Source organism: Carassius auratus, chromosome 5 (assembly GCF_003368295.1).
Source record: "Carassius auratus strain Wakin chromosome 5, ASM336829v1, whole genome shotgun sequence".
NCBI lineage: Eukaryota > Metazoa > Chordata > Actinopteri > Cypriniformes > Cyprinidae > Carassius > Carassius auratus.
The window spans coordinates 29,740,068-29,761,212 of NC_039247.1; the positions used below are offsets into that span (position 1 = coordinate 29,740,068).

Genomic DNA, 21,145 nt, shown 5'->3' on the forward strand with positions numbered 1-21,145 from the left:
TGTATAAGGTCCAGTAATATTCATTTGCTATATAAATGCTTACAGAACCCAGTTTTCTAGTATTTATCTCCTAAATTTCTTTGTAGTATAAGTTGCTATATATCTCATTTAGCCATAGGTTCTTCTGATTGGAATTAAAGGTGTTGTCCTGTTTTTGAGAAGTTAGGCTTTGAAGATTAATTCATTTCTTTATTTCCATCATAAATGTATTTGTGATTAAAAGAACCGGTCTAAAAACAACCATTATGCAAAGTTTTTTGCACTCCATTTTAAGAAATATATAAAGGCTTAACGTTTATATCATGTGCTTCTGTAATGCTGCAAATCCTTATAAAATATAAAAAGGTTAAAGACAAAAAGGATTTCAAAATGAACAATATCATAAAAATGTGGTATAATCGCTTTAAACACTTATTTTTACATATACAAAAATGTACAGCAACTAAACTTGTAACTTGCTCACCTTTATGTTACTCCAAACACTTAAACTTTCTTTCTTGTGAAAGATATTTAACCATTTACTCCTTTCCACTGATTGAACAAAAACAGCTGAAACATACTTTAAAATATCTTCCGTTCTTCAGAGGAAAAGAGAGTCCTGAAGTTTGGAGTGATATGAGGATGAGAACATTTTCATTAAAATCAACATTTTACAATATTTTACACAGTAAGCTCAAGAGGTTCATATCATTCAGCCTCAACCCAAGATGTAAAATACACTTAAAAACCAATAAGTTACAGCTACTGTGGGTCTTTCAAAAGATGAGACAATTAATTTCATGGTACCATCTGTAATACTGAACTACTTTGGCGACTCAACACATTGTACGTTAACATTATACTTCCCTTTAGATTCTATCAGCAGAAAACTACGAAACGGAGAGTGAATTAGTGCTTTAGCCAAGGGTGAGCAGCGACGGCTTCTTTACTGCGGTCACCGTAATCGTACAGCAGCTCCTCGTCTACTCGGATGTCTCTGGAAGCCAGGAAGATGAGGTGAGGAGTGCCATTCATCTCGTGCAGTTTGGTCCGGAGGTTTCCAGTCTTACTGTGGTTGATCAGCCGGCCCAGACGCTCGCTTTCTTTGGTAGCATCCACGCTAGAAAAGTAAAAACTGAATGTTTCGGTCTCTTATTTTCGCTCCATTCCAAATAGAGATTTAACAAACCCAACTGAAGAGTCCAGCTCGGTTCATGTGGATTACAGCATTCACTTGATTAAAGCATATCAATGCCCAAAGTGAGATTCAAAATCTTCACAACAGGAGATAAAAGCACACCAAAATACTCACCAGTAGGTTTTGTCGTGGTGGCGGAAATAGTACATGTAGCATCCAGTGGCTGGGTCTTGAGCATACAGCGTTTCTCTTGCCTTAGCATCAGCAATCTCCAACAAATCCCCATGATACTCCACCACAAACTGGTCTTTCTGAAACGCCCGGACTGCAAAAACACCTCTTCCTTTCCCTTCTATACTTCTCACCTGATTTTAAAAATAGCAGAAGCTTCAACTAAGGTATGAACGGTTAAGTTAGAAATGTAGAGCGATTGCTTAAAAAGCTCACCTTGAGCCCCTCTTCAACATTGTTTTTGATGAGATCGTCAAAGTGCCGCTGCTTTTCACACTGTTTCAACACAACAGGTCCACAATTAGCTCTGGATTTATTAGTGATTTGACAATGGTAGCATAAATGTATGTTAATTTATTCATCAACTGTAAATTGGTATCAGAAAATCTCTCACCAGAGACAAGTCAGACATTTCTTACCAGAAGATCCACACAAACTCTAACCTGCATTTAGAAAATAACCATTTAAATAAAAAACCTTCAGATTCTGGAAGGGTTTACCAACCTTCAACTCATCTTTGCGTTTCCTGCAACTTCGTCTAACAGGAAAATAATCTGTGACCTTTCGATTGGTTTCAAACAGTTTATCTTTCAATCTGAAATTAGAGAAACACATGGTAAGACCGGTGAAAAGGATGCATATAAACCTTCCTTCATTTATAAAACAGCAAACACACCCATAACATCTCCCTTAAATCAGACCGTTAAACCATACCATTTCTTAGGCATTTTAAAGTTCACATACTTTCTACCATTGATCCTTTGCCCAGATTTTGTTTGCGTCCTTGTCCCAGACCCTTTCTGAGGCACAGCAGTGGTCCGCTCACCAGCTCCACAGATAGGGTGTCCTCCTTTGGGTGACTTCAGCTCTGCATCCTTGACTGACCAAAGAAAGAAGAGAACAGGAAGTAAAACCAATGAAACACAATGGTAAATGATTATTTGGTGAATAAGATCTGAACAGATACCTTCACTCCGTTTGCTCGGGCCTGATACAGAATTGTCCTCTAATGGTTTATTTTGGAGCGGCTTGCTGAGATTCAGAAAACTTTGTATAGTTGGCTTCCCTTCGCATGCCTGAGACACAAATAGAGATATTACATCAGTGCATTTATGAGAAAGACGACTACGTGCACTACATCGTTGAGGAATAACCAGAGGCTCAGCTCGGACCGGACGAATATAAACTCTTTCTGGGTCATTCCTGGTGTGCGGTTACATTTTGGCTCCATAAGTGTGATTTTTATGTTTTTTTGCATTCTACCAAAATAGTGAAATGTTTAACTATTAAGAATGGATATTGGTCAAGTTCAGAGATGCAAAAAATAATAATTATGGGTAGATTGTTCAGAGACTGGCCATGAAAATATTCCACCCTGTTAGGGACATATAGTTACCACAACATGTTAATAATGTAAACGTTAAACAGTAATGAGATTTTCTTAGATAGTATATGTCCCTTATGCCATCTTATTTTTTTATTTTAAAAACAATAAAACAATTATTGATGAATAGAATGTCTTCATTATTAAGAATAGGTACTTTGTGCCAATTTTTGCCAATAGGGTTGTAAATAATAATAAAAATTGCTCAAAAACATATATATATACTGTTAGTGCTCCTCGCCTCACAAAATAAGACAAAAGAATGCCAAACATTTAATGTTGCTATAAAAATTATTATTAAAAGTGACTTGTCTAACAGGGTGGAACACCAGTGTTAACGGGTTTGTTAATGGTGGGCAAGCTTTCCGTCATTGTCCTGCATGGTTTCCCATCTGTAATAGGTGCAGTTCCACACATATTATATTGCTTCAAAACAATACCAAAAAAAACCTAAAATAAATAATCCAGATTTCCTTTGGGGGAGGGACACAAAAAATAGCTATGTGGTTCCTTATCACAATCAATCACGGTGGCATAATGATTATCGGTTCAGATGGCTAGAGAAATAATTACAAATTAGAGAGGACAGATGTAATTAATTATTTTTATTTGATTAAAAATAAAGGTGTTATAAATCATTTGGATTAACTAGATTAAACAACCACAAAAACCATCACAAGAAGGAAGAGTAATGGACAGTGATGCCATTTTTTGTGTTTTTTATTATGATGATAATTATGATGGAAAAAATGGATACTGCTTAAATTGGATGAAATATTGTAATTTTCCACGCTCAGCCTAGTATGTGGTCTTTTTTTTTCTTTTCAAGATAGAGTTCTGTACCTGTGACCTGGGAGTTTAAGGGTTCTTGTTATATTTGCTATATACACTAAATGCTATTTATTATTTTAGAATTTCCACCCTGTTATGAAGTCAGCCATTGCTCATTGAGTGATCAAAATTTAGCTAGCTAACCTTTTACAGATTAACAGAACTTTTATAACTAGGTCAGATTTGTTTAAAAAAAAAATTATAGGACAAACATTCTCCATAATATAGCCTAACAGAGTGGAACAAGCAGGATAACATTTCAAAAACTAGGTTAGTTAGGAGTGAGAGTTGGAGATGACCTCAGTTTGTACAGATGAATTCCAGTGGGGAATATAAATTATGTCATTTCTATAAAATGGTCTCAGTGAAATTGCAGTCGGTTTCGAAAGGTAAGAAAGTATGTAACAGAGTGGAAAGTGGACTTCAGGGACTTAATATGTATGATTAGAGTCAGTTTAACCTAGTCTCTAACATAATTAAAACAAATTGAGTTTTTTTTTTTACGGTTTATATTTCTTGTGATAGTTGATTACTTTGCACATTAGGACATAATAAAATAGAATGCATATCCATGAAAAGGTGTGTAAATTACAAAATAATATTTATAATTTCTATTATCCCCGTTTAAGTGATAAGGAATCTTTTATAAACATGTGACTAATTTTATAGAAAATATGATTAAATAAATAACCGGGACATAAAAGTCACTGTAGGAATGGCTCTTCTCCTACCGTGGGCTTTCCGTGCTGGTTCTCTTTGGCTTCTTCAACTTTCTCGTTTATCCTGCCGTCTCCAGGTCTTCGATTGCCTAATGTGAACACGAACAAGGTTTACTTCTCAAAATATGCGGTTGCATGCTGCAACATTCGAGCTGCAAAATGTAAGTTATGCGCTGCATTCCTACTTGTTGCAGAAAACTCGAGTATATAACGATGCAGCATTTTGAAACTACATCTCAATCATATATATTTTTCCCGCAACCAAACAAGTTCGCCAAACTGGTGCTAGTCTGTGAGTGAAACGCCAATTTGCAAGCTTATTCTTTTACCTTTTCCCATCTTGGTTCAGATTTGCCACTACAAACGAAGCGGATTGTAAACACTACAGCATGCTGAGATAAATAACTGTTCGCTTGGGTTTTTAAAAATCATTCGCAGCGTTCATTGGTCAAGCTCTTGAAGAGCAGGATTGTGATTGGTTTACTGAACGCGGAAGCAGGAACTACTTGTGACGTACTTTCGACATGACATATTCGCTGTTTGCTAGTTATGTAGTAAAATACTGTTTATATTCGTGTATGTATTCAAAGAGAAAAAAAGAGAGACTGTTTCATAAAAGAAATCACACTCTTTTAGTTTTACTGTTTTTATTATATTCATATCAATGTCTTAATTAATTACAAATAATATGATTAGTATGAAACATTTTTATAAGCATCTAGTGACTATGCTAATATTTCCCAATCATCCAGTTACAGTATTGACATTAAATTTGATGAAATCTGAATATTGATTAAAAGGAATTAATAGAGCATATTAAAAATGTGACTATAAGACATGCAACAACAGACTAACAACAACTGAATAAGAGAAACATCTAAAACTGTACATAAAACCTTTTTCTGTCTGTTCTCTAAACAGTTTAATTAACTTGAATTGTCTTAATTTATGTTCTGCATCTATATTTAGCTCTTCTTTACTCCACAGACTGATCCTTCCTTCTTTTTCTGATTTGACATTTACTGAGCAACCAAAACTTATCTACTTTGAATGTCAATGCTATTTAGTGCAATAACATATTGGAGGCAATATTTATTGTGTAATGTATTTAAATCAGTTCCTGCTAATGCTCATGTTTCATATTTCCAGCAAATTATTAATTACATAGTAGGCATTTACATACATATACGTAACACTTACCCAGCGCAAACTGACAATATATATTACAGACGTAAACAATACATTTACAGATCCTTAAAATGAATCCTGCATGCTCCGACAGACACACTGCATTGGCTCAGTAATAAACGAATGCACTTATATATATATTAAAAATTTACTGAATACAGTTTTGATGCAATCCTCTCCTATTTTGAAGAAAGTAAACCAACATAATGTGTAAGAAATATATTTTATTGATGTTGCAGCAGTCCTCTGTAATACCATCAGTGGATATTTAGAGAAGCTGAGCTTCAGTGCTAATGAACACAATCAGATTTCAAATGACCATATTAACAAATAAATTAGCCATTTTCTACATTAATGAGATCAAACTCTTCCTGCTTTGACTAGGAAGAATGTAAAAACTGTGTTAAAGTGAATGGGGTTAATAAGCCACCAGTATGTACTCACTCCTGAGCAATATCTGAGAGCAAAAGGTTGTTCTGGAATCACATTTAGTCACCGGAGAGGAATGTAAAAAAAAAAAAAGCAAGAAGTTAAGAAATAGTTGCATTCTTGTAGAAATGTCTGCATTTAAGAAGTTGTCTAAAAATGCACACCTCGTTACCTATTGATACCCACTCTCTTCTGGAAGGCATCCCCGTCTCCTTTAGTGAACTGCTGTGTGAGAAACAAGAAAAAAAATGAGGACCACTTGAAATGCTTCTCCTATTCACAAAACGCTTCTGAAAGACTTGCACCTTGTTGATTTCCTTGTGTCGCTCCTTGCTGATAATATCTTCCAAGATTTCCCCATCGCCTCTTATAAGCCTGAATGAAAGTTCATCAGGTTAATGTTTGATTGTCTTGTGGATGAAGCAGGCTGATGGGAACGTACCAGGTTCGGCCCGTCTCTGCCGCATGAAGTTCTGCCTGGCCTCATAGTCTTCCTTCGTCATTGGATGACTACAGCGAGTCAGGAAGGACGTTTCATCTCCAGCAAACCAATTCTGTTAGATATTAAGCTAAATATTGGATGTTTTCATGTGCAGTGCACACACCGGGGCCGTGTTCTTGAGCTTCTTCACACTGCCAGGTCTTCAGGTGCGTTGGAGGATTTTCATCAGCGGTTGAAACCGAAGCTGCTGCTCTTTCAGCTTTCAACACTAGCTTCTTTTGCCCTTTCTTTTCCCTTTTCTCTCGTTTTCCTTTTAGTGCATCTGTTTCTTTACTTCCTGCTGTTTCTTTTTCTTGGCGTTTTTTTCTCTAGATGGGGAAGCAGAGCTGAAAGACGATGAAGAGCTGGATGGGCTTCTCCTCTTCTTCTTTTTCCTCTCTAATGTCAGATCAAAAGTTGGTATATCCTGTCATTTGTATATCTGTATAGACGATGCCTTCTGTTGTCTTATTGAAGGTTCGTACTCTTTCTCTTACCAGAGGAACGTTCATGTCTCTTCTGAGGCCTCGGACTGGATCTCTTGGCGCTTGATGAAGACAAGCTTCTGGATTTGCTCTTAGATCTGCTCCCAGCATCACTTCCTCCCATGAGGAATAATCCACTTTGAGGAAGGTAGTTCTGATCATGTACCATTTTAAAACAGTATGACCTCATTTATAACACACATGCAATTATCAAAGTAACAAGTCTGGTTTTTACCGCTACTTAAAAATATATAAATTTAATCGCACCTTTTTCGACATAAGTCAAAAAATTTTCTTCATGCAGATAGAGTATGGATTCTTAGATAAAGTAACTTTTATTAAGCAGCTTTTATATTTGATCAAGAGAAAGTTTGGTTTCAGAAGGATTTTTTATTTGTTTTAAAGAAGTCTCTTCTGCTCATCAAGGCATTTCTTTGACCAAAAATACAGAAAAAAAATAATATTGTAAAATATTATTATAGTTGAACCTTGATTTCTGTTTAAATATATATTTAAATATAATTTATTCCTGTGATCAAAGTCTTCAGTGTCACATGATCCTTCAGAAATCATTCTAATATGCTGATTTAATATCAATGTGTTGCCTAATACTTCTTATTAAAACCTTTGATACGTTTTTCAAGATTTTTTTGATGAATTAAGTTAAAAAAAAACAGCATTTATTTTATATAGAAATCTACTCTAACATTATACGTCTTTATTATCACTTTTTTTAATCAATTTAACACACCATTGCTTTAATGTTTTATTCATCAAAGAATCCTGAATTCCAAAGAATAATATTAAGCAGCAAAAAACTGTTTCCAATATTTATAATAAATCATCATATCAGAATGAGTTCTGAAAGGTCATGAGACACTGAAGACTGGAGTCATGATGCCAAAAATCCAGCTCTGAAGTATATTAAATTCAGCCTTGAGGAGAAAACACTTCATCATCAGTCGATAATGTACTCGTTCCTGAGATGTGGGGCGGAGCAAACCGTGTAACCACGTGTCTATCAGTAGACACGCCCCAAACGCATCTCCGCCCAGTTCTGTTCTAAGCTACCCTTCACATTATTAAATATACGATCATTCCTGGCAAAGGAAAATTAAAGCTCAGTGCCCGGTTGCATGAAACTCCTTAAGTGAGGGTTTCCCTGAGGGAGAAAAAAATCCCTGAGGTAAGGGATTTCATTAAGAGCGTTGCAAGAAACCTCTTAACTGTCACCCCTACCTAAGTGTTTATAAGCGTTTCACAGCAGTTTCTGACAACATACGGCAAAGATCGCCGCGGTTGCTATAGTTACTACCTCTAACAGTAAACAGAACATAACAAACCACAAAGCCAAACCCTTGCTAAAATCACACTTGTATTAATATATTTGTGCTATGGAGAGTACAAACATAACAGAAAACAAAAAAACGTAAACCAAACTGGACATAGGACGAAAAGGCAATTATTGTTTTTGTAAGTGGTTATAATAATAATAATAATACTTTTCAGCCTTTCATCAACCATTCATCGTCTCCAAGGGGATTATTACGATCATTAAAAACACACCTTGGTATTTCCTCTTCAATTAACACTAAATCAGCCATCGTATTTTGAGTTTAAGTTGACCTAAGGGAGCTGTTTGGGTCCCTTCATTTATTAAGGTGAAATGGTCACTAAGGACTTTGTTGCAACGCTTAAGGGAACACTTAGATAATTAAGGGGAAAAACGTAATAACAGCCTTAAGTTCCTTAAGGAAACCCTTAGGGTTTTTTCTTGCAACCCAAGTTTCACTAAGAGTACCCTTAACCTTATATCTAAGGGATTTCTTAGCTTAAGGAGTTTCATGCAACCGGGCACTGGGCCCCTATTCATAAAGATTCTAAGAATCCTCTCAGAAAACTCTTAATTTAGCTTAAAAACTTTTCTGTATGAGTCTTAGCTTAAGAGCGATTCGGGATCGTTCTGAGAGCAACTCTGAGTAAGGAAAAGAAAAAAACTTTCATCTTAGTGAGGAGGCGGGGTTGACCCTGTTGCTATGTATGACACAATCTTTTGAAGACTGTGATTTATTGCTTGATTTTAAGTGAGTGATTTTAAGTATAGGTCTATTCTAATTCTCACTTTTAATTTACATGTGTAATTTTTTCTATTTGACCGTTCTCTATCTCACACTCACACACATACATTATATGTGTGTATATAAATCCTTTTTTTATTTACCATGCTTGTAATTTCAGATAAGGTATTTGATCGGCTTAGAATTATAAAAATTGTTCCACTCTTTCTAATTTCAGTGATTGCTGTCCTATTTAAGTGGCGGTTTGAAAATTGGTTTTAATGTATCAAACATGGAATCAAAGCCAAGAATGGTGAGAAAGCCCAACTGGACAGAGGAACAGTGTTTACTGTTAGCCCAGTTAGTGGATGAACACAAGGCCATTCTTAAAGGAAAATTCGGGCTGGGTGTCACAGCAAGGGACAAGAAGCAGACATGGGAGCGTATAGCACAAACTATTAACGGTTCATTCCCCCTGCTTGTGCGCACCTAAGCCTGCTATATTCATAATTTTTTGAGCCTACAAGGTGGGAATGTCCAGTGGAAACGAAATGAACTGTGACACAATAAGATGTTCTGAAAGTGCTGTAATTGTGTGATCACTCTGCTTACAGAAGGTTGTGACAGACCCAAATCATCACTATTGCATTGTTGCATTTTCCCAGTTGCCAAATATCGTAATGTAGTGATTACTTTAATTTATATATTAAATGAAAAATTATTATATAATCTATACCGTCTTATTAACTTACTGTCATCCATTGTCTGCAACACATTTATTTTCATTTTCTCCTCTGCTAAAGAAACTCTTAAGCCTCTTTAAAGTCCTCGTCTGTGCTCCTAACAAGTTTGACCTTAAGACCTCTTTTAAAGGTTAAGATGCTTTCTGAATTACTTTTTTCTTTACTAGGATTTTTTTTCTTTTATTTTAAGAGTAAACGCCCACATTTCTAAGAATTTTCTTAAGATTGTGTCACTAGGAGCTACTTTTTGCATTAAGATTCTTCATGAATACGGGCCCAGTATTCTAAGACCTCGATTAGCTGCTTCAGGTGTGTTTGATCAGAGTCCGAGCTGCAGGCGCGCGGAGTGCTACATCTCTTCCGAGTTTTCGCTTATCTGATATCAAATGACGCCAGCACATGCTTCATCGACTCATTGGATGTTGCCAATTAAAATTTACTCGTTCACTAATCAAGAATGTTTTTTTTCTGCTTTGTAAGTACTTTAAATCAGGAGAAAGCTGTACTTGTGAACTCTACAGCCACATGACAACAGCATGCCGGAAATCCGTTTTCACCGCTTTTCAAAATAAAAGACAATGTTAGATAAATAAATACAAATATAAGTAAATATATAAACAGATGTTTTAAATAACTATATTATATAATCAGTAATATGCTTTACATTTAAGCGAATGTGTTTGTTTATCTAGAGTGACTTACAATGCATTTAATTCATGCATTCCCTGGGAATCAAACCTGCTGCAAATACCATGCTCTACTATTTGAACTAAAGGGAAAATACCAATAAAATCCTTATTCATAAAATAAATAAAAATGAGTGCTGTCAAACGAGTAATCGCATCCAAACTAAACGTTTTTAATAATTTATAAGGTGTGTTCGCGCTGTGTATATATAAATGCACACACATGCATGTATATATTTCAGAAATGTTTAAAATATATATTAAATATATTTATTATTTAAATTATCTAAATATAGACATGTAAATATTTTCTGAATACATACTGTAATGTATGTGTTTTCATATATACATAAATACACACAGAACACATTATATAAACAAAACTTTTTTTTTTATTTGATTAAATTAATGTAGAGATTCGAATATAAACAGACTCATAGGATTCAAATAAAACAGCTGTTCACATATGATCCATTTATTGTAGTGCTTGAAAGCCATTACGTTAGTATGCAAAACAATTCTGACTTCAATACCTGTCACTGGAACATACAGCTACCAAAGCACCACATTGGCTAGATTTAGCCAAATTACCTCTCCTTTTCTAAGAGGTTCTGTATGTTCCCATCCGTTGCTCCTTTATCATCACTCTTTGCATCCTCAAAAGGCTGGATCAAGTGGGAATAATAATAATAACAATAAATTGACTGCATTTTATGTAGAGCATTGCTTAAGTGTTTTCTTGTTAATAAATATGCTTCAGAAATGTCTGGCAATCTCCTCTTATAATACTTATACAGAGAGCTCAAAATCAAAGCTGTAACAGTGTAAACAGAAGTGGAAGTGTTTAAAGCTTGGCCGGGTAACTGCAAAACATACACTAAATAATATAGGTTTTGTTTAAGATCTTAATGAAAAGGCACATTCATTTTCTCAAACCTTTAAATATATTTAACTAGACTATAATGGGATGCAAGAATAGCCATTATAAATATAGATTTTCCACCAGGAGCCCCTCAAAATGAAGTGGTGATGTTATGAGGACGCTGCCATCCGAATTTGCTGAGGGGGCGTTAAAACGATGCTTTTCGCCGCCTTAATGGTGTTTTTCATTAGCATGGCTACGGTCATAGGTCCGACGCCGCCTGGAACTGGAGTGATGTAGCTGGCCTTCTTCCGAACACCTGTCAAAAAACTTTGATGTTAGCTCAAAGCCTTGTCTGAAAAGCTGAAATCACTTTGAAAATCTTGAAGTTTGAACATTTCTCTGAGAAGAATATAGCAGATAGTTTTCGCGTGGTTCTTGCTAGCATGATTTTGAACATTTCTAATATGTTTCTAGCATGCACTGGCACATTACTAGCATGTTTAAACGTGTTGCTGACTTGATTTAACACATTGCACACCTTGCTAGAATTTTTCTAGCATGTGATTAAATATTGTTAGTTTTTTAACATTAACACATTGCTAACATGATTTAGCACATTACTAGCATGTTGCTAACATTAGCTCATTGCCGTAATGTTGCTAACATGATGTAATATAGTATATAATATAATAGGTTTCTAAATTTGAGACATTAGTCTTACCATGTTTCTAACATTAGCTCATTGCTAACTTGTTTGTAGCATGGTTTAACACGTTGCTAGCTGATTTCTAACATTAATTAGAACATTGCTAAAAGGTTTTAGCATATTGCTAGCATGTTTCTAGATTTAACAAGTTGTTAGCATGTTTCTTACATTAACACACTGTTAACAAGTTTATGGCACGACCTAACACATTAGCATGGGGCTAAAATTGATTAGCACATTGCTAGCATGTTTTAACACATTGCAATCATGTTTCTAACCAGATTTAACATGTTAATAATAATGTAAGTAATGTTAGCAACATGTTTCGGCACACGCTAACATGATTTTCAATGTTTCTAGCAGGTTTTAACACACAGCTAGAAGGTTTTAGCATGCAACACTCAACGTAACTCGAAGGGAGATTTTAAAACAATTTTCTTAAAATTCCTTAATTTAAAGCTGAAGGAAACAGCTACTTAAAGACAGACTCTCATGACACTGTTCAGGCTGAACTAAAACCAGATTATCTTTAAAAATTATACACAATATTATAAACTATATAGGCTACAGTCAATAAAGTGCAAGTACACAGAAGATTTTCAGAAAGGTTTTAATTAAATGAATCACACTTCTAGTTCCTTCCTTCTCACCTTCAAAGTCCACGTCACCAACAAGTCTATTTTTCCCAGTCAAGGGGTCCAATATTCTGTTGATGCCAACATCTATAACAGCGGCACCCTCCTTTATCATGTCAGCAGTGATGAGGTTGGGAATACCTGAAGAGAGTTAATAGTGTTTGTGAATCTTGGTCCCTGTGAGCAGCAACCAATAATAATAACAACAGGCACAGCCGTAAACGTGCAATTAGCAAATAGAAATGTAAACCTGCAGCAGCAACGATAATGTCCGCGATCTGTGTGTGCTGACGGAGCTGTTCTTTGGGAGTGTAACGGTGGGAGATGGTCACCGTAGCATCACCTAAAGACGAAAGAGGCAGGATGCTTTACACTAATTGCTTTGTAGGACCAAAGCTCATCAGAAGTGCACACAAATACTTTCGCGGTGCCTCTCTTCTCCACACGGACTCACCTCCTGGCCTTTCATGTCTGCCGTCTGTGTGCAGCAGCATTGCAATGGGCATCCCAACATTTTTGGAGCGACCAGCCACCACCACATTCTTACCCAGGGTCTGTATGCCTACGAGAAAAGACTGGCTCGGTCAGCATCATCTGACATGAGATCGATACGAATACAACCAGATGGTCGTTGGCTGTGTTAGACTTGCCACCACTATGCCAGTGTGTTACTACGAAGTTGCTAAATTGTTGTAGATCAGGGGTTCACAAACTTTTTTCAGCCAAACCTGTAAACGTAAACTATTCACTTGAAACACTCCCTGAGATTTCAAGGCAAAAATTTTCATTAATAGAACATATTTGCATATTAACAGTTCTTTTATGTTGATTGATGAAGTAAATGTTCCCGTAAATGCTTGCTTTTTTAATTATATATATATATATATATATATATATATATATATATATATATATATATATATATATATATATATATATATATATATATATATATATATATATATATATACACACACCACATTTCACACTTTGTTTTTTCGGTTATTCAAGTGCATCATCCATGCATTTAAAGTGTACTTTTTCTTTTCGGAATTTTCAGTGTGAATGCAATACTCAAAAAAAATAGAATAGTGGATAAGTATGCAATTTAGAATTTAGGATGCACCTCTCTTATTTTCATTGTTAGGTTTTAAATTAAATGACTCATTCATGTAAAACATTTAAAAAAATAACTATTTTACGCTACAAGTTACCAATATTGAGGTATTAAATTCTTCAGCTTGAGACATCATTAGTAATAATACAGGGTTTCTCACCGGTGCGTTTGATAATCTCCCAAACCCCCCATGGAGTGGCAGGCAGCATCGTTGACTGATCCAGACACATGCGGCCAACATTGACCACATGGAAACCATCAACATCTTTCCCTGGACACACGGCATTGCACACGCGTCGCTCATCGATGTGATCTGTGTACGAGAGGGAACAGCATCGTTTTGTTACCACTCAATATTTCCAAAGTCTTTTTCTCATTTCTCTGTTTTTCTTTTGTTTGGTTGTGGTCCCTTTAAGAATCACAAGTTTCAGTAAAGAAGATATGCCCAATCCAATGCCTTTAAGCCTAATGCAATTAGCACTGACGATGTAAAATGTCCAATAAGCACCAACTAAAGGGACTCTAGATCAGCACAGCTATGTCTCTTCTGTTAACCCACCAGGAAGAGGGAGCTGTACCAAAAGACCGTCTACTCTGTGGTCAGAGTTGAGTTTCTCGATGAGGTCAAGCAGCTCCTCTTCACAGATACTAGAAGGTTTCAGGATGGTCTCGCTACTGATACCTACAGAGAATAAGAGAGAACTGTGAACCAACAGAATGTTGCATTAAAGGGCAAAACACTGAAGAAGAAAAAATTAATTTATACAAAGTATTTATGCCAATAGGCCCCAAAGAGTTGCTTGTGTGAGTGGAGTAGAGCCAGATTGTGAGATCCTGTATCAGATCCTGTATCCTGCATCATATGAACACCCAAAATAGATTTACATACTGTATACGGCCAACTGTGAACGGTGACACCCATCGCTTACATTACTACAGCAATACTGAAGAAAACTAGACTCATGGCTGCTTTTTATTGACTATCCAGTCCAATTCATCCATGTCACAATTTAAAAAATTAAAATGTTAGTTTTGTAAAGAAATTAATATGTAAGCATAATGGCTACAAAAAAAAGCCTTAAAGGCGTAGTTCACCCACGAGGTATATGGTTTCATCATTTACTCACCCTCATGTTGTTTCAAAACCTGTAAGACTTGTCAAAACATGAATGAGGAATGTTATGGACGTTTTTAGTTTTGTTAATTTTCCATTGATTGCATTAATCTCATTTAGGTATCTTTTTAACATACAATGATCAAGGTAGTATTTACAGCCCATAGGGACACGGAGTTCTTTCTGTGCACGTAACTGCTTTAGGCTGAAAAACTACTTCTAAAGAGGATCCATGTACCAGGAACAATTAGTTCTGAGACAGTCTGTACCTGGGAGAGGTGCATGACATGTGCATGAGTTATGAGGTGATGTGCACTGAGCAACATGATTGGCTCAGAGGTCCTAACCTGTACTTCAATGCATCTTTTTATATACTATGAAAAGTTGACAAGTCAACAGAAGGACTGAAATCTCTATGGTTTCATAAAAAATATCAGCATTTTTGTTTTGAAGATGAACAAAAGTCTTTGATCATGAGTTTGCAAAGGCATGAGAATGAAGGAAAAAAAATGACAGAATTTTCCATTTTGGGTAAACAGACTCATTAATCCTTTACTAAAAAAAAAAAAAAAAAGTTAAAGTTAAAGGGGACAACGAATGTCTATTTTCCACAAGTTGGTATTCTTTAGGGTGTTCATGAAATATATATAACACACTTTGGTTAAAATTATTCAATGGTCATGGAAAACACCCTTTTACCTTGTCAACAACAGCGCTGTTCACAGCGAGCAGTTTCGGTGCATGTCTCTTTAAATGATAATGAGCTACTGCTAACCCCGCCCCTCTCTTCTGTGGGGCGTGTCACAGTGAGACCTGAATTGATGTCTTGGACTCCATATATGGCTCAGAGTTGGTCTTATTTAAAGAGCGAGCCATCTATATAAAAACCGGCTGCAGATTGAAACCGCTTGCTAGAGGAGTTTCAGACTTAGACAGCCCATAACAAACTGGCTGTGTTTACTTTTCAGATTTTCTGAGCTGGAAGACACGCCAGAAACCTAACTTCAATGGAAAAAAAACAAAAAAAAAAAGAATTTCATCTGATGACCCCATTCAGAATTCAGAAGCACAAAGGCTTTTCTGTCTAAACACTATTTTACAACAGATTTTAAATGGGATGACTCCCATCTGGTGCTGTCTTACCCACTTCTGCTGCTGCGCGGGTCTTATTGAGGACGTACGAGTGACTGGCTGGATTGTCCCCCACTAACAGCACACTCAGGTGAGGCCGCCGGTTTCCAGCAGAGACCCACTCCTCCACGTCCTCACGCGCCTCGTTGCGGATCTGCCGTGCCAGCTTCCTGCCGGAGATGATCACAGCCTCTGGTCTAAAAAATAAAAACCTTGAGGATTAGAGGGCAAAAATTCAACTTCAAATGCTATGGCTAACTTTGACCCCTAATAAGTGTGGAAAACTAGGTTTCCTGTCAAAGAACCAAGATACCTAGAAGTGACAGTGGGAGTCATAGCTGCTGTCTGAAGATAAGCTCTGTGCTGGTGTGATAGACTACAGTCTAAATGAAGACATAACTATGATAACAGTAACAGACCACTTTGAGGAACGTCAGAGCATTCTCATTTTCACCCCTTATTTGGAAGAGGCTTTGAAGAAAATTGTTTTCTAAATTATTCATGTAAATGTAGGAATATAGGTCGTATGGCAACAAAAACATCCATATTAAAGAGCATTGTCAGCTCAGACTTCTTACACAAGGATAATATAAGTCCATGCAAATTTAGTGTGAACATTTTTTACCATTAATTTACAAAGTGTTCATATGCCTCCCTTTACTGATGTGATCATTTTTTAGTTTAGTTATGATGATCACGTGTGTTTATTTTCAGATGCAAGGCTGTAAAAAGCATTACAAGTTGTGTCATTCATATATATATATATATATATATATATATATATATATATATATATATTTCTACTACGAAGACAAGCAAAGGTTATGGGTTCGAATCCCAGAAAATGCATGAACTGATCAAATGCATGCAATCGATTGCATTGTCCATTGACACAAAAAGTTTGTTTCTCGTGGTTTATTTTTTTCTTAATCTTGAGGTAACAAGACAACAAACATAAATACACACATACACATAAATACATGCATGTAAACTGAAAAAAGGAAAGAAACATCAGTTCACATAGCCTAAATGCATGCATGTATATATGCATTATTATTATTATTATATATGCTTGTATGTAAACTAATGTTTCTTTCCTTTTTGAGACTTTATTTTACACAGAAAAAAAAAAAAAAAAACTTTTAATGCCATTCTGCTTAGTCTACGCGGTTTAATTGAAGACGTCTCGGTCATGTGCAGAAAATTTAGTCAGCACCGCTAAATTAATCTTACTAAACCATTTAGCACGCGGGGCATAAATGAAAACGAGCATGTACTGAATTTGAGCAATCACGCATCACCACAAATCATGAGAGAGGAACCCCAACCTCAGGAGCACCGAGTTCAGGGGAGGGAGGGAGGGAGGGAGAGAGAGAGAGATGAGTCCGCTGTGCACGCGCTTGATCACGTTACATCAGCCGCGCAGTGAACAGAGCGATCCAACCGGCGTTTATTACATAACTGAAACCCGAGAGAGGAAGTCACAGATACATGCAGTTATAACTCAGGCAACGCAGGCCAATAGTGAGACTACTGCAACAGTACTGTCACAGTAAAGAGTCACTGTTCCGCCGTGTGTTAGATGACCTCCGGTTTACCGCGAGCGGATCAGAACGCGGTTACATTCGTAGCTCGCGCTCATTCTGTCACAAACGAGACTCGAAAACTTACCTTGAAGATGACAGATGAAAACTACACGCCTGATGGTGAGAATGCCGGATTAGTTTCCGCAGCGCCCGGAGTGTAGCCATGGGTGCGTGATATAAATAATACTAAATACAAAAATAAATAAATAATAATAATAATAAATTGAAACCGGTGAAATCGCACGTGTGCGACCCAAAACAGACCGGCTCGGGATAAGGCAGAAAGGTGTGCACACTATCGGTTTATAACCCCGTGCGCTCGTGCGTCACCGTATGATTCGCGAGCGGAAACTACCGCCCTCGACCGCGCGCGCATGCTCCGTGTAACTACGCGGTTTAAGCAGACAGGAGGCTATTTTTGACTCCTAGTTTCACTTAGAATTGTTTAGAAAGTACCGAACAACTGTAACAGTACTCGGTCCGTATAAACGAGGAGGTCTGCACGCGAGCACGCGGTTTATTTCTATGCTTGCACCGCGGCACCCGTTGGGAACCAATCGTAGACATTTCCTGAGTCTCTACTTCTACGCCTACTGATATCTTCGGTCTGTAAAACCTGGAACTGTGAACAGTGCTTTTAAATGTTGTGTAACTGCCTTTGGGAATCAACTTTATAGTACTAATCATCCGTGTTGCCTTCTAAAAGTTGTTTCCGAAGAAGAAAAGAACCGGATATGAGTTTCTTATTGTAAGTATTTTAGTCGATGCAACCGTTTATTAACCTTTTCTTCCTCGCCATTATCGCGTGTTACAGATCTATCAGCAAGCAGTTGTTTATTCCCAGAAGAATGAATCATATAGAAGCACATCCAGCTAGAAATAAAGAGAATAACATCGGCTCGCGCTAATAACACTCAACTTTCAGCATTTCCGGTTTACTGTCTCTGTTCCTGTATTGAGCATGAAAACTTCAACTCGGGGTGTTTTGCATTTGACATCTTTGTATTTATGTTATTTTTTAAGTTCTTCCCCTCTGTTGATATGTCTGTGGCCGGTCGGTTTAACCAGGTTTTTCCTGTAGACTGACACACTGTGTCTCTTGATTGCAGTGGAAGCCGTTCATCAAAGACATTCAAGCCCAAGAAGAACATCCCAGAAGGCTCTCATCAGTACGAGCTGCTGAAGCATGCAGAGGCCACGTTAGGAAGCGGAAACCTCCGAGCTGCCGTGATGCTGCCCGAGGGAGAAGACCTCAACGAATGGATCGCTGTCAATTGTCAGTTTTCTATTGAACACTTCCAATTTACAGTTATATGTGGAAACACAATACATGCATCTCCATGCAGTCATATATCTAGATGTGCATGTTTACGTGAATGCTTTGATTTAAATTGGATGATTTGTGCATTAACAACACATTAAGAAAGTTTTATTCCACTTATGTTCATGTATATGATATTGACCCAGAATAATGATTATGTTGACCCTCTTTGACATTCCTGAGAGACCATCCAGATTAACCAAAACATGAACTGAATTAAGTGAGGCAAGTGTTTAACACGATGTGAAGAACCTGTGAGACCTGCAGTGGTGTCAGACCAGAAGAACTGAGCGCTTGATCGTTTCAGGCTCACAACCCACAAGAATCTGCTTCAGAACCAGACTTTTTCAGCACAATCTCAGGAGCTCGATAGACACCGTTAATAATGCTCTTTATTTTAGATACAATCGGTTATTTAAATATGAATTCATATGCATTTATTTCAGCTGTGGACTTTTTCAACCAGATCAACATGCTGTACGGCACGATCACAGAGTTCTGCACAGAAACCAGCTGCTCTGTCATGTCTGCAGGGCCCAGGTGAAGTAAAACAGATCTACACTGCTTTAGGATTTTCTCTTATGCTTTGTGCTGTGCTAAAAATCCTTTACCCATTTTGGTGTTTCTAGTAAAAAATGTCTCATGCTATATTATCATCAGATATTGGATTCAGTGCTAACTCGATTGTCTTTCAATATGCACGATTCATTTCTCTCTTTGGAAGTGATTGAGCATCTGCCTGATTGATCTGAGCTTATGCACCTTAGTTTTCGATTGAAAATTGCAGAAATGATCCAGAAATAATGCTTTTGATGGGTGCATAAACTTAGATGAATGAATTGGACAATCAGTCAATTCCAACAACAAAACAAAACAAAGCAAAAAGAAAATCCAAATCAAGAAAAAGAATATCCTCTCTTGATCATTTTTGAAACTGAAAAGGCTGAAAAAGTTGTTGCATACATGTTAATATACTGTTATTATAAAAGGTGGCTGTTCTGTCAGAAAACAAACCGTTTTCTCCATAAATGAACAGATATGAATATCACTGGGCAGACGGCACCAACATCAAAAAACCGGTCAAGTGTTCAGCTCCCAAGTACATTGATTACCTGATGACCTGGGTCCAGGATCAGCTGGACGATGAGACGCTCTTCCCGTCTAAGATCGGTTCGTTTGATTCTGTTTGAGATCAATTATGATGCAGGGTCTGTTATTGAAATGAATGAACTTGTTTCTCCTTCCAGGTGTTCCTTTCCCGAAGAACTTCATGTCAGTGGCGAAGACTATCCTAAAGCGTCTGTTTAGGGTTTATGCTCATATTTATCATCAACATTTTGACTCGGTCATACATCTTCAGGAGGAAGCTCATCTGAACACCTCCTTCAAGCATTTTATCTTCTTTGTACAGGTCAGTGCATTAATAACACGCATGCATGGGTCATGAGGGACGCTTTCTAAAGAGTTTGGGCAGTGCTTTTCTTGAACTTATGGCAATTTTTGATTTTTTTTTTTCCAGGAGTTCAATCTGATTGATCGCAGAGAGCTGGCGCCCCTGCAGGACCTCATCGAGAAGCTAGGCAGCAAAGATAGATAGAGACTGATATGAACACCGTATTGGTCAGCCTTAATGCATTTTGTCGAGAGCCTTTCTGTGTTCCTGTCTGAATGTGCTGTTTGTGCACACTGATTGTCTTTCATCATCTCAGCTCGTAGAAGTCTTGATTTTCTCTCATGTTTCTTCTGTTGTCAGTATTACACTGTAGCCTTTATTTCACCCCTTTGTGACGGATTGGGATAGAAAGCAAATATCAGAGTGTTTATGGAAGTTAAAATAAAACCAGCAGTTTTAATCAGTGCTTTTAAAACGGAATAAGATGTGTTTGGGGAAGGGATCAATGTTACTTTTACTTTATTGTTGTTGTTTTGTACAAGTTTGAAGGCAAATGTTATTTGTGATTTTTTTTTTCTTTTCTTTTTTTCTGTGTGATTGCATATTCATCAGTGAAAATTATTGTTACGAGGCGTTTGTCAGTTGTAGGTAAACCCCAAGAGCTTTATATTCAGACTTTTAAGCAGTATTTCATGCCTTATCAAAACATCTGGTTCATTTTACTTTTCCTTTTTTATTTCTAGTCACAATAATGACTTTTCTAGCATGTACACAATCATTTTCGTAAGCATTTCGTCTTGTTAATATTTAGTTTATAGCCAATCAATGTTTTTAAGTTGATGATTTATAAAGGGAAAAGGTGGAACTTTTATTTTGAAATTTAAACATTCCTCACCCGGAAGCTCGTTTTTTTTTTTTTTTTTTTT

At 36.8% G+C, this 21,145-nt stretch overlaps 3 protein-coding genes and 1 pseudogene across 3 annotated transcripts; 1 reads left to right on the forward strand and 3 right to left on the reverse strand.

Annotated features, from left to right (window-relative positions):
* Positions 1-175: 175 nt before the first annotated feature.
* LOC113085032 (N-lysine methyltransferase KMT5A-A) lies at positions 176-4,716 on the reverse strand. Its single transcript, XM_026255062.1, has 8 exons — positions 4,612-4,716; positions 4,295-4,371; positions 2,316-2,424; positions 2,093-2,228; positions 1,853-1,943; positions 1,565-1,624; positions 1,292-1,482; positions 176-1,099 (listed from the first exon to the last, which is right to left on the reverse strand). The coding sequence occupies exons 1-8, from the start codon at positions 4,619-4,621 to the stop codon at positions 889-891; spliced, it is 885 nt and encodes a 294-aa protein (XP_026110847.1). The 5' UTR covers positions 4,622-4,716; the 3' UTR covers positions 176-888.
* Positions 4,717-5,945: 1,229 nt separating this feature from the next.
* LOC113069721 (ADP-ribosylation factor-like protein 6-interacting protein 4) lies at positions 5,946-7,044 on the reverse strand (annotated as a pseudogene).
* Positions 7,045-10,806: 3,762 nt separating this feature from the next.
* LOC113085087 (bifunctional methylenetetrahydrofolate dehydrogenase/cyclohydrolase, mitochondrial-like) lies at positions 10,807-17,824 on the reverse strand. The gene is made up of 8 exons (XM_026255084.1): positions 17,591-17,824; positions 15,932-16,116; positions 14,234-14,356; positions 13,835-13,987; positions 13,012-13,119; positions 12,808-12,900; positions 12,573-12,698; positions 10,807-11,532 (listed from the first exon to the last, which is right to left on the reverse strand). Exons 1-8 carry the CDS (start codon positions 17,668-17,670, stop codon positions 11,384-11,386), a joined length of 1,017 nt encoding a protein of 338 aa, XP_026110869.1. The 5' UTR covers positions 17,671-17,824; the 3' UTR covers positions 10,807-11,383.
* A 54-nt stretch (positions 17,825-17,878) lies between these two features.
* On the forward strand, positions 17,879-21,134 carry LOC113085103 (MOB kinase activator 1A-like). The gene is made up of 6 exons (XM_026255085.1): positions 17,879-18,253; positions 18,615-18,781; positions 19,273-19,366; positions 19,863-19,996; positions 20,074-20,237; positions 20,346-21,134. Exons 1-6 carry the CDS (start codon positions 18,240-18,242, stop codon positions 20,421-20,423), a joined length of 651 nt encoding a protein of 216 aa, XP_026110870.1. The 5' UTR covers positions 17,879-18,239; the 3' UTR covers positions 20,424-21,134.
* Positions 21,135-21,145: the final 11 nt, after the last annotated feature.

Coding starts and splice junctions, on each gene's coding strand:
- LOC113085032 (XM_026255062.1), bottom strand. Junction 2,425..4,294: donor ACCAGCACGGAAAGCCCACG/GTAGGAGAAGAG, acceptor TTTGTGTCTCAG/GCATGCGAAGGGAAGCCAAC. Junction 1,625..1,852: donor AACGCAAAGATGAGTTGAAG/GTTGGTAAACCC, acceptor GTGTTGAAACAG/TGTGAAAAGCAGCGGCACTT.
- LOC113085087 (XM_026255084.1), bottom strand. CDS start 17,670: ATGGCTACACTCCGGGCGCTGCGGAAACTAATCCGGCATTCTCACCAT. Junction 16,117..17,590: donor TTTCATCTGTCATCTTCAAG/GTAAGTTTTCGA, acceptor TTTATTTTTTAG/ACCAGAGGCTGTGATCATCT. Junction 12,901..13,011: donor CAGACATGAAAGGCCAGGAG/GTGAGTCCGTGT, acceptor TTTCGTCTTTAG/GTGATGCTACGGTGACCATC.
- LOC113085103 (XM_026255085.1), top strand. Junction 18,782..19,272: donor CGAATGGATCGCTGTCAATT/GTCAGTTTTCTA, acceptor CATTTATTTCAG/CTGTGGACTTTTTCAACCAG. Junction 19,997..20,073: donor GCTCTTCCCGTCTAAGATCG/GTTCGTTTGATT, acceptor TTCTCCTTCCAG/GTGTTCCTTTCCCGAAGAAC.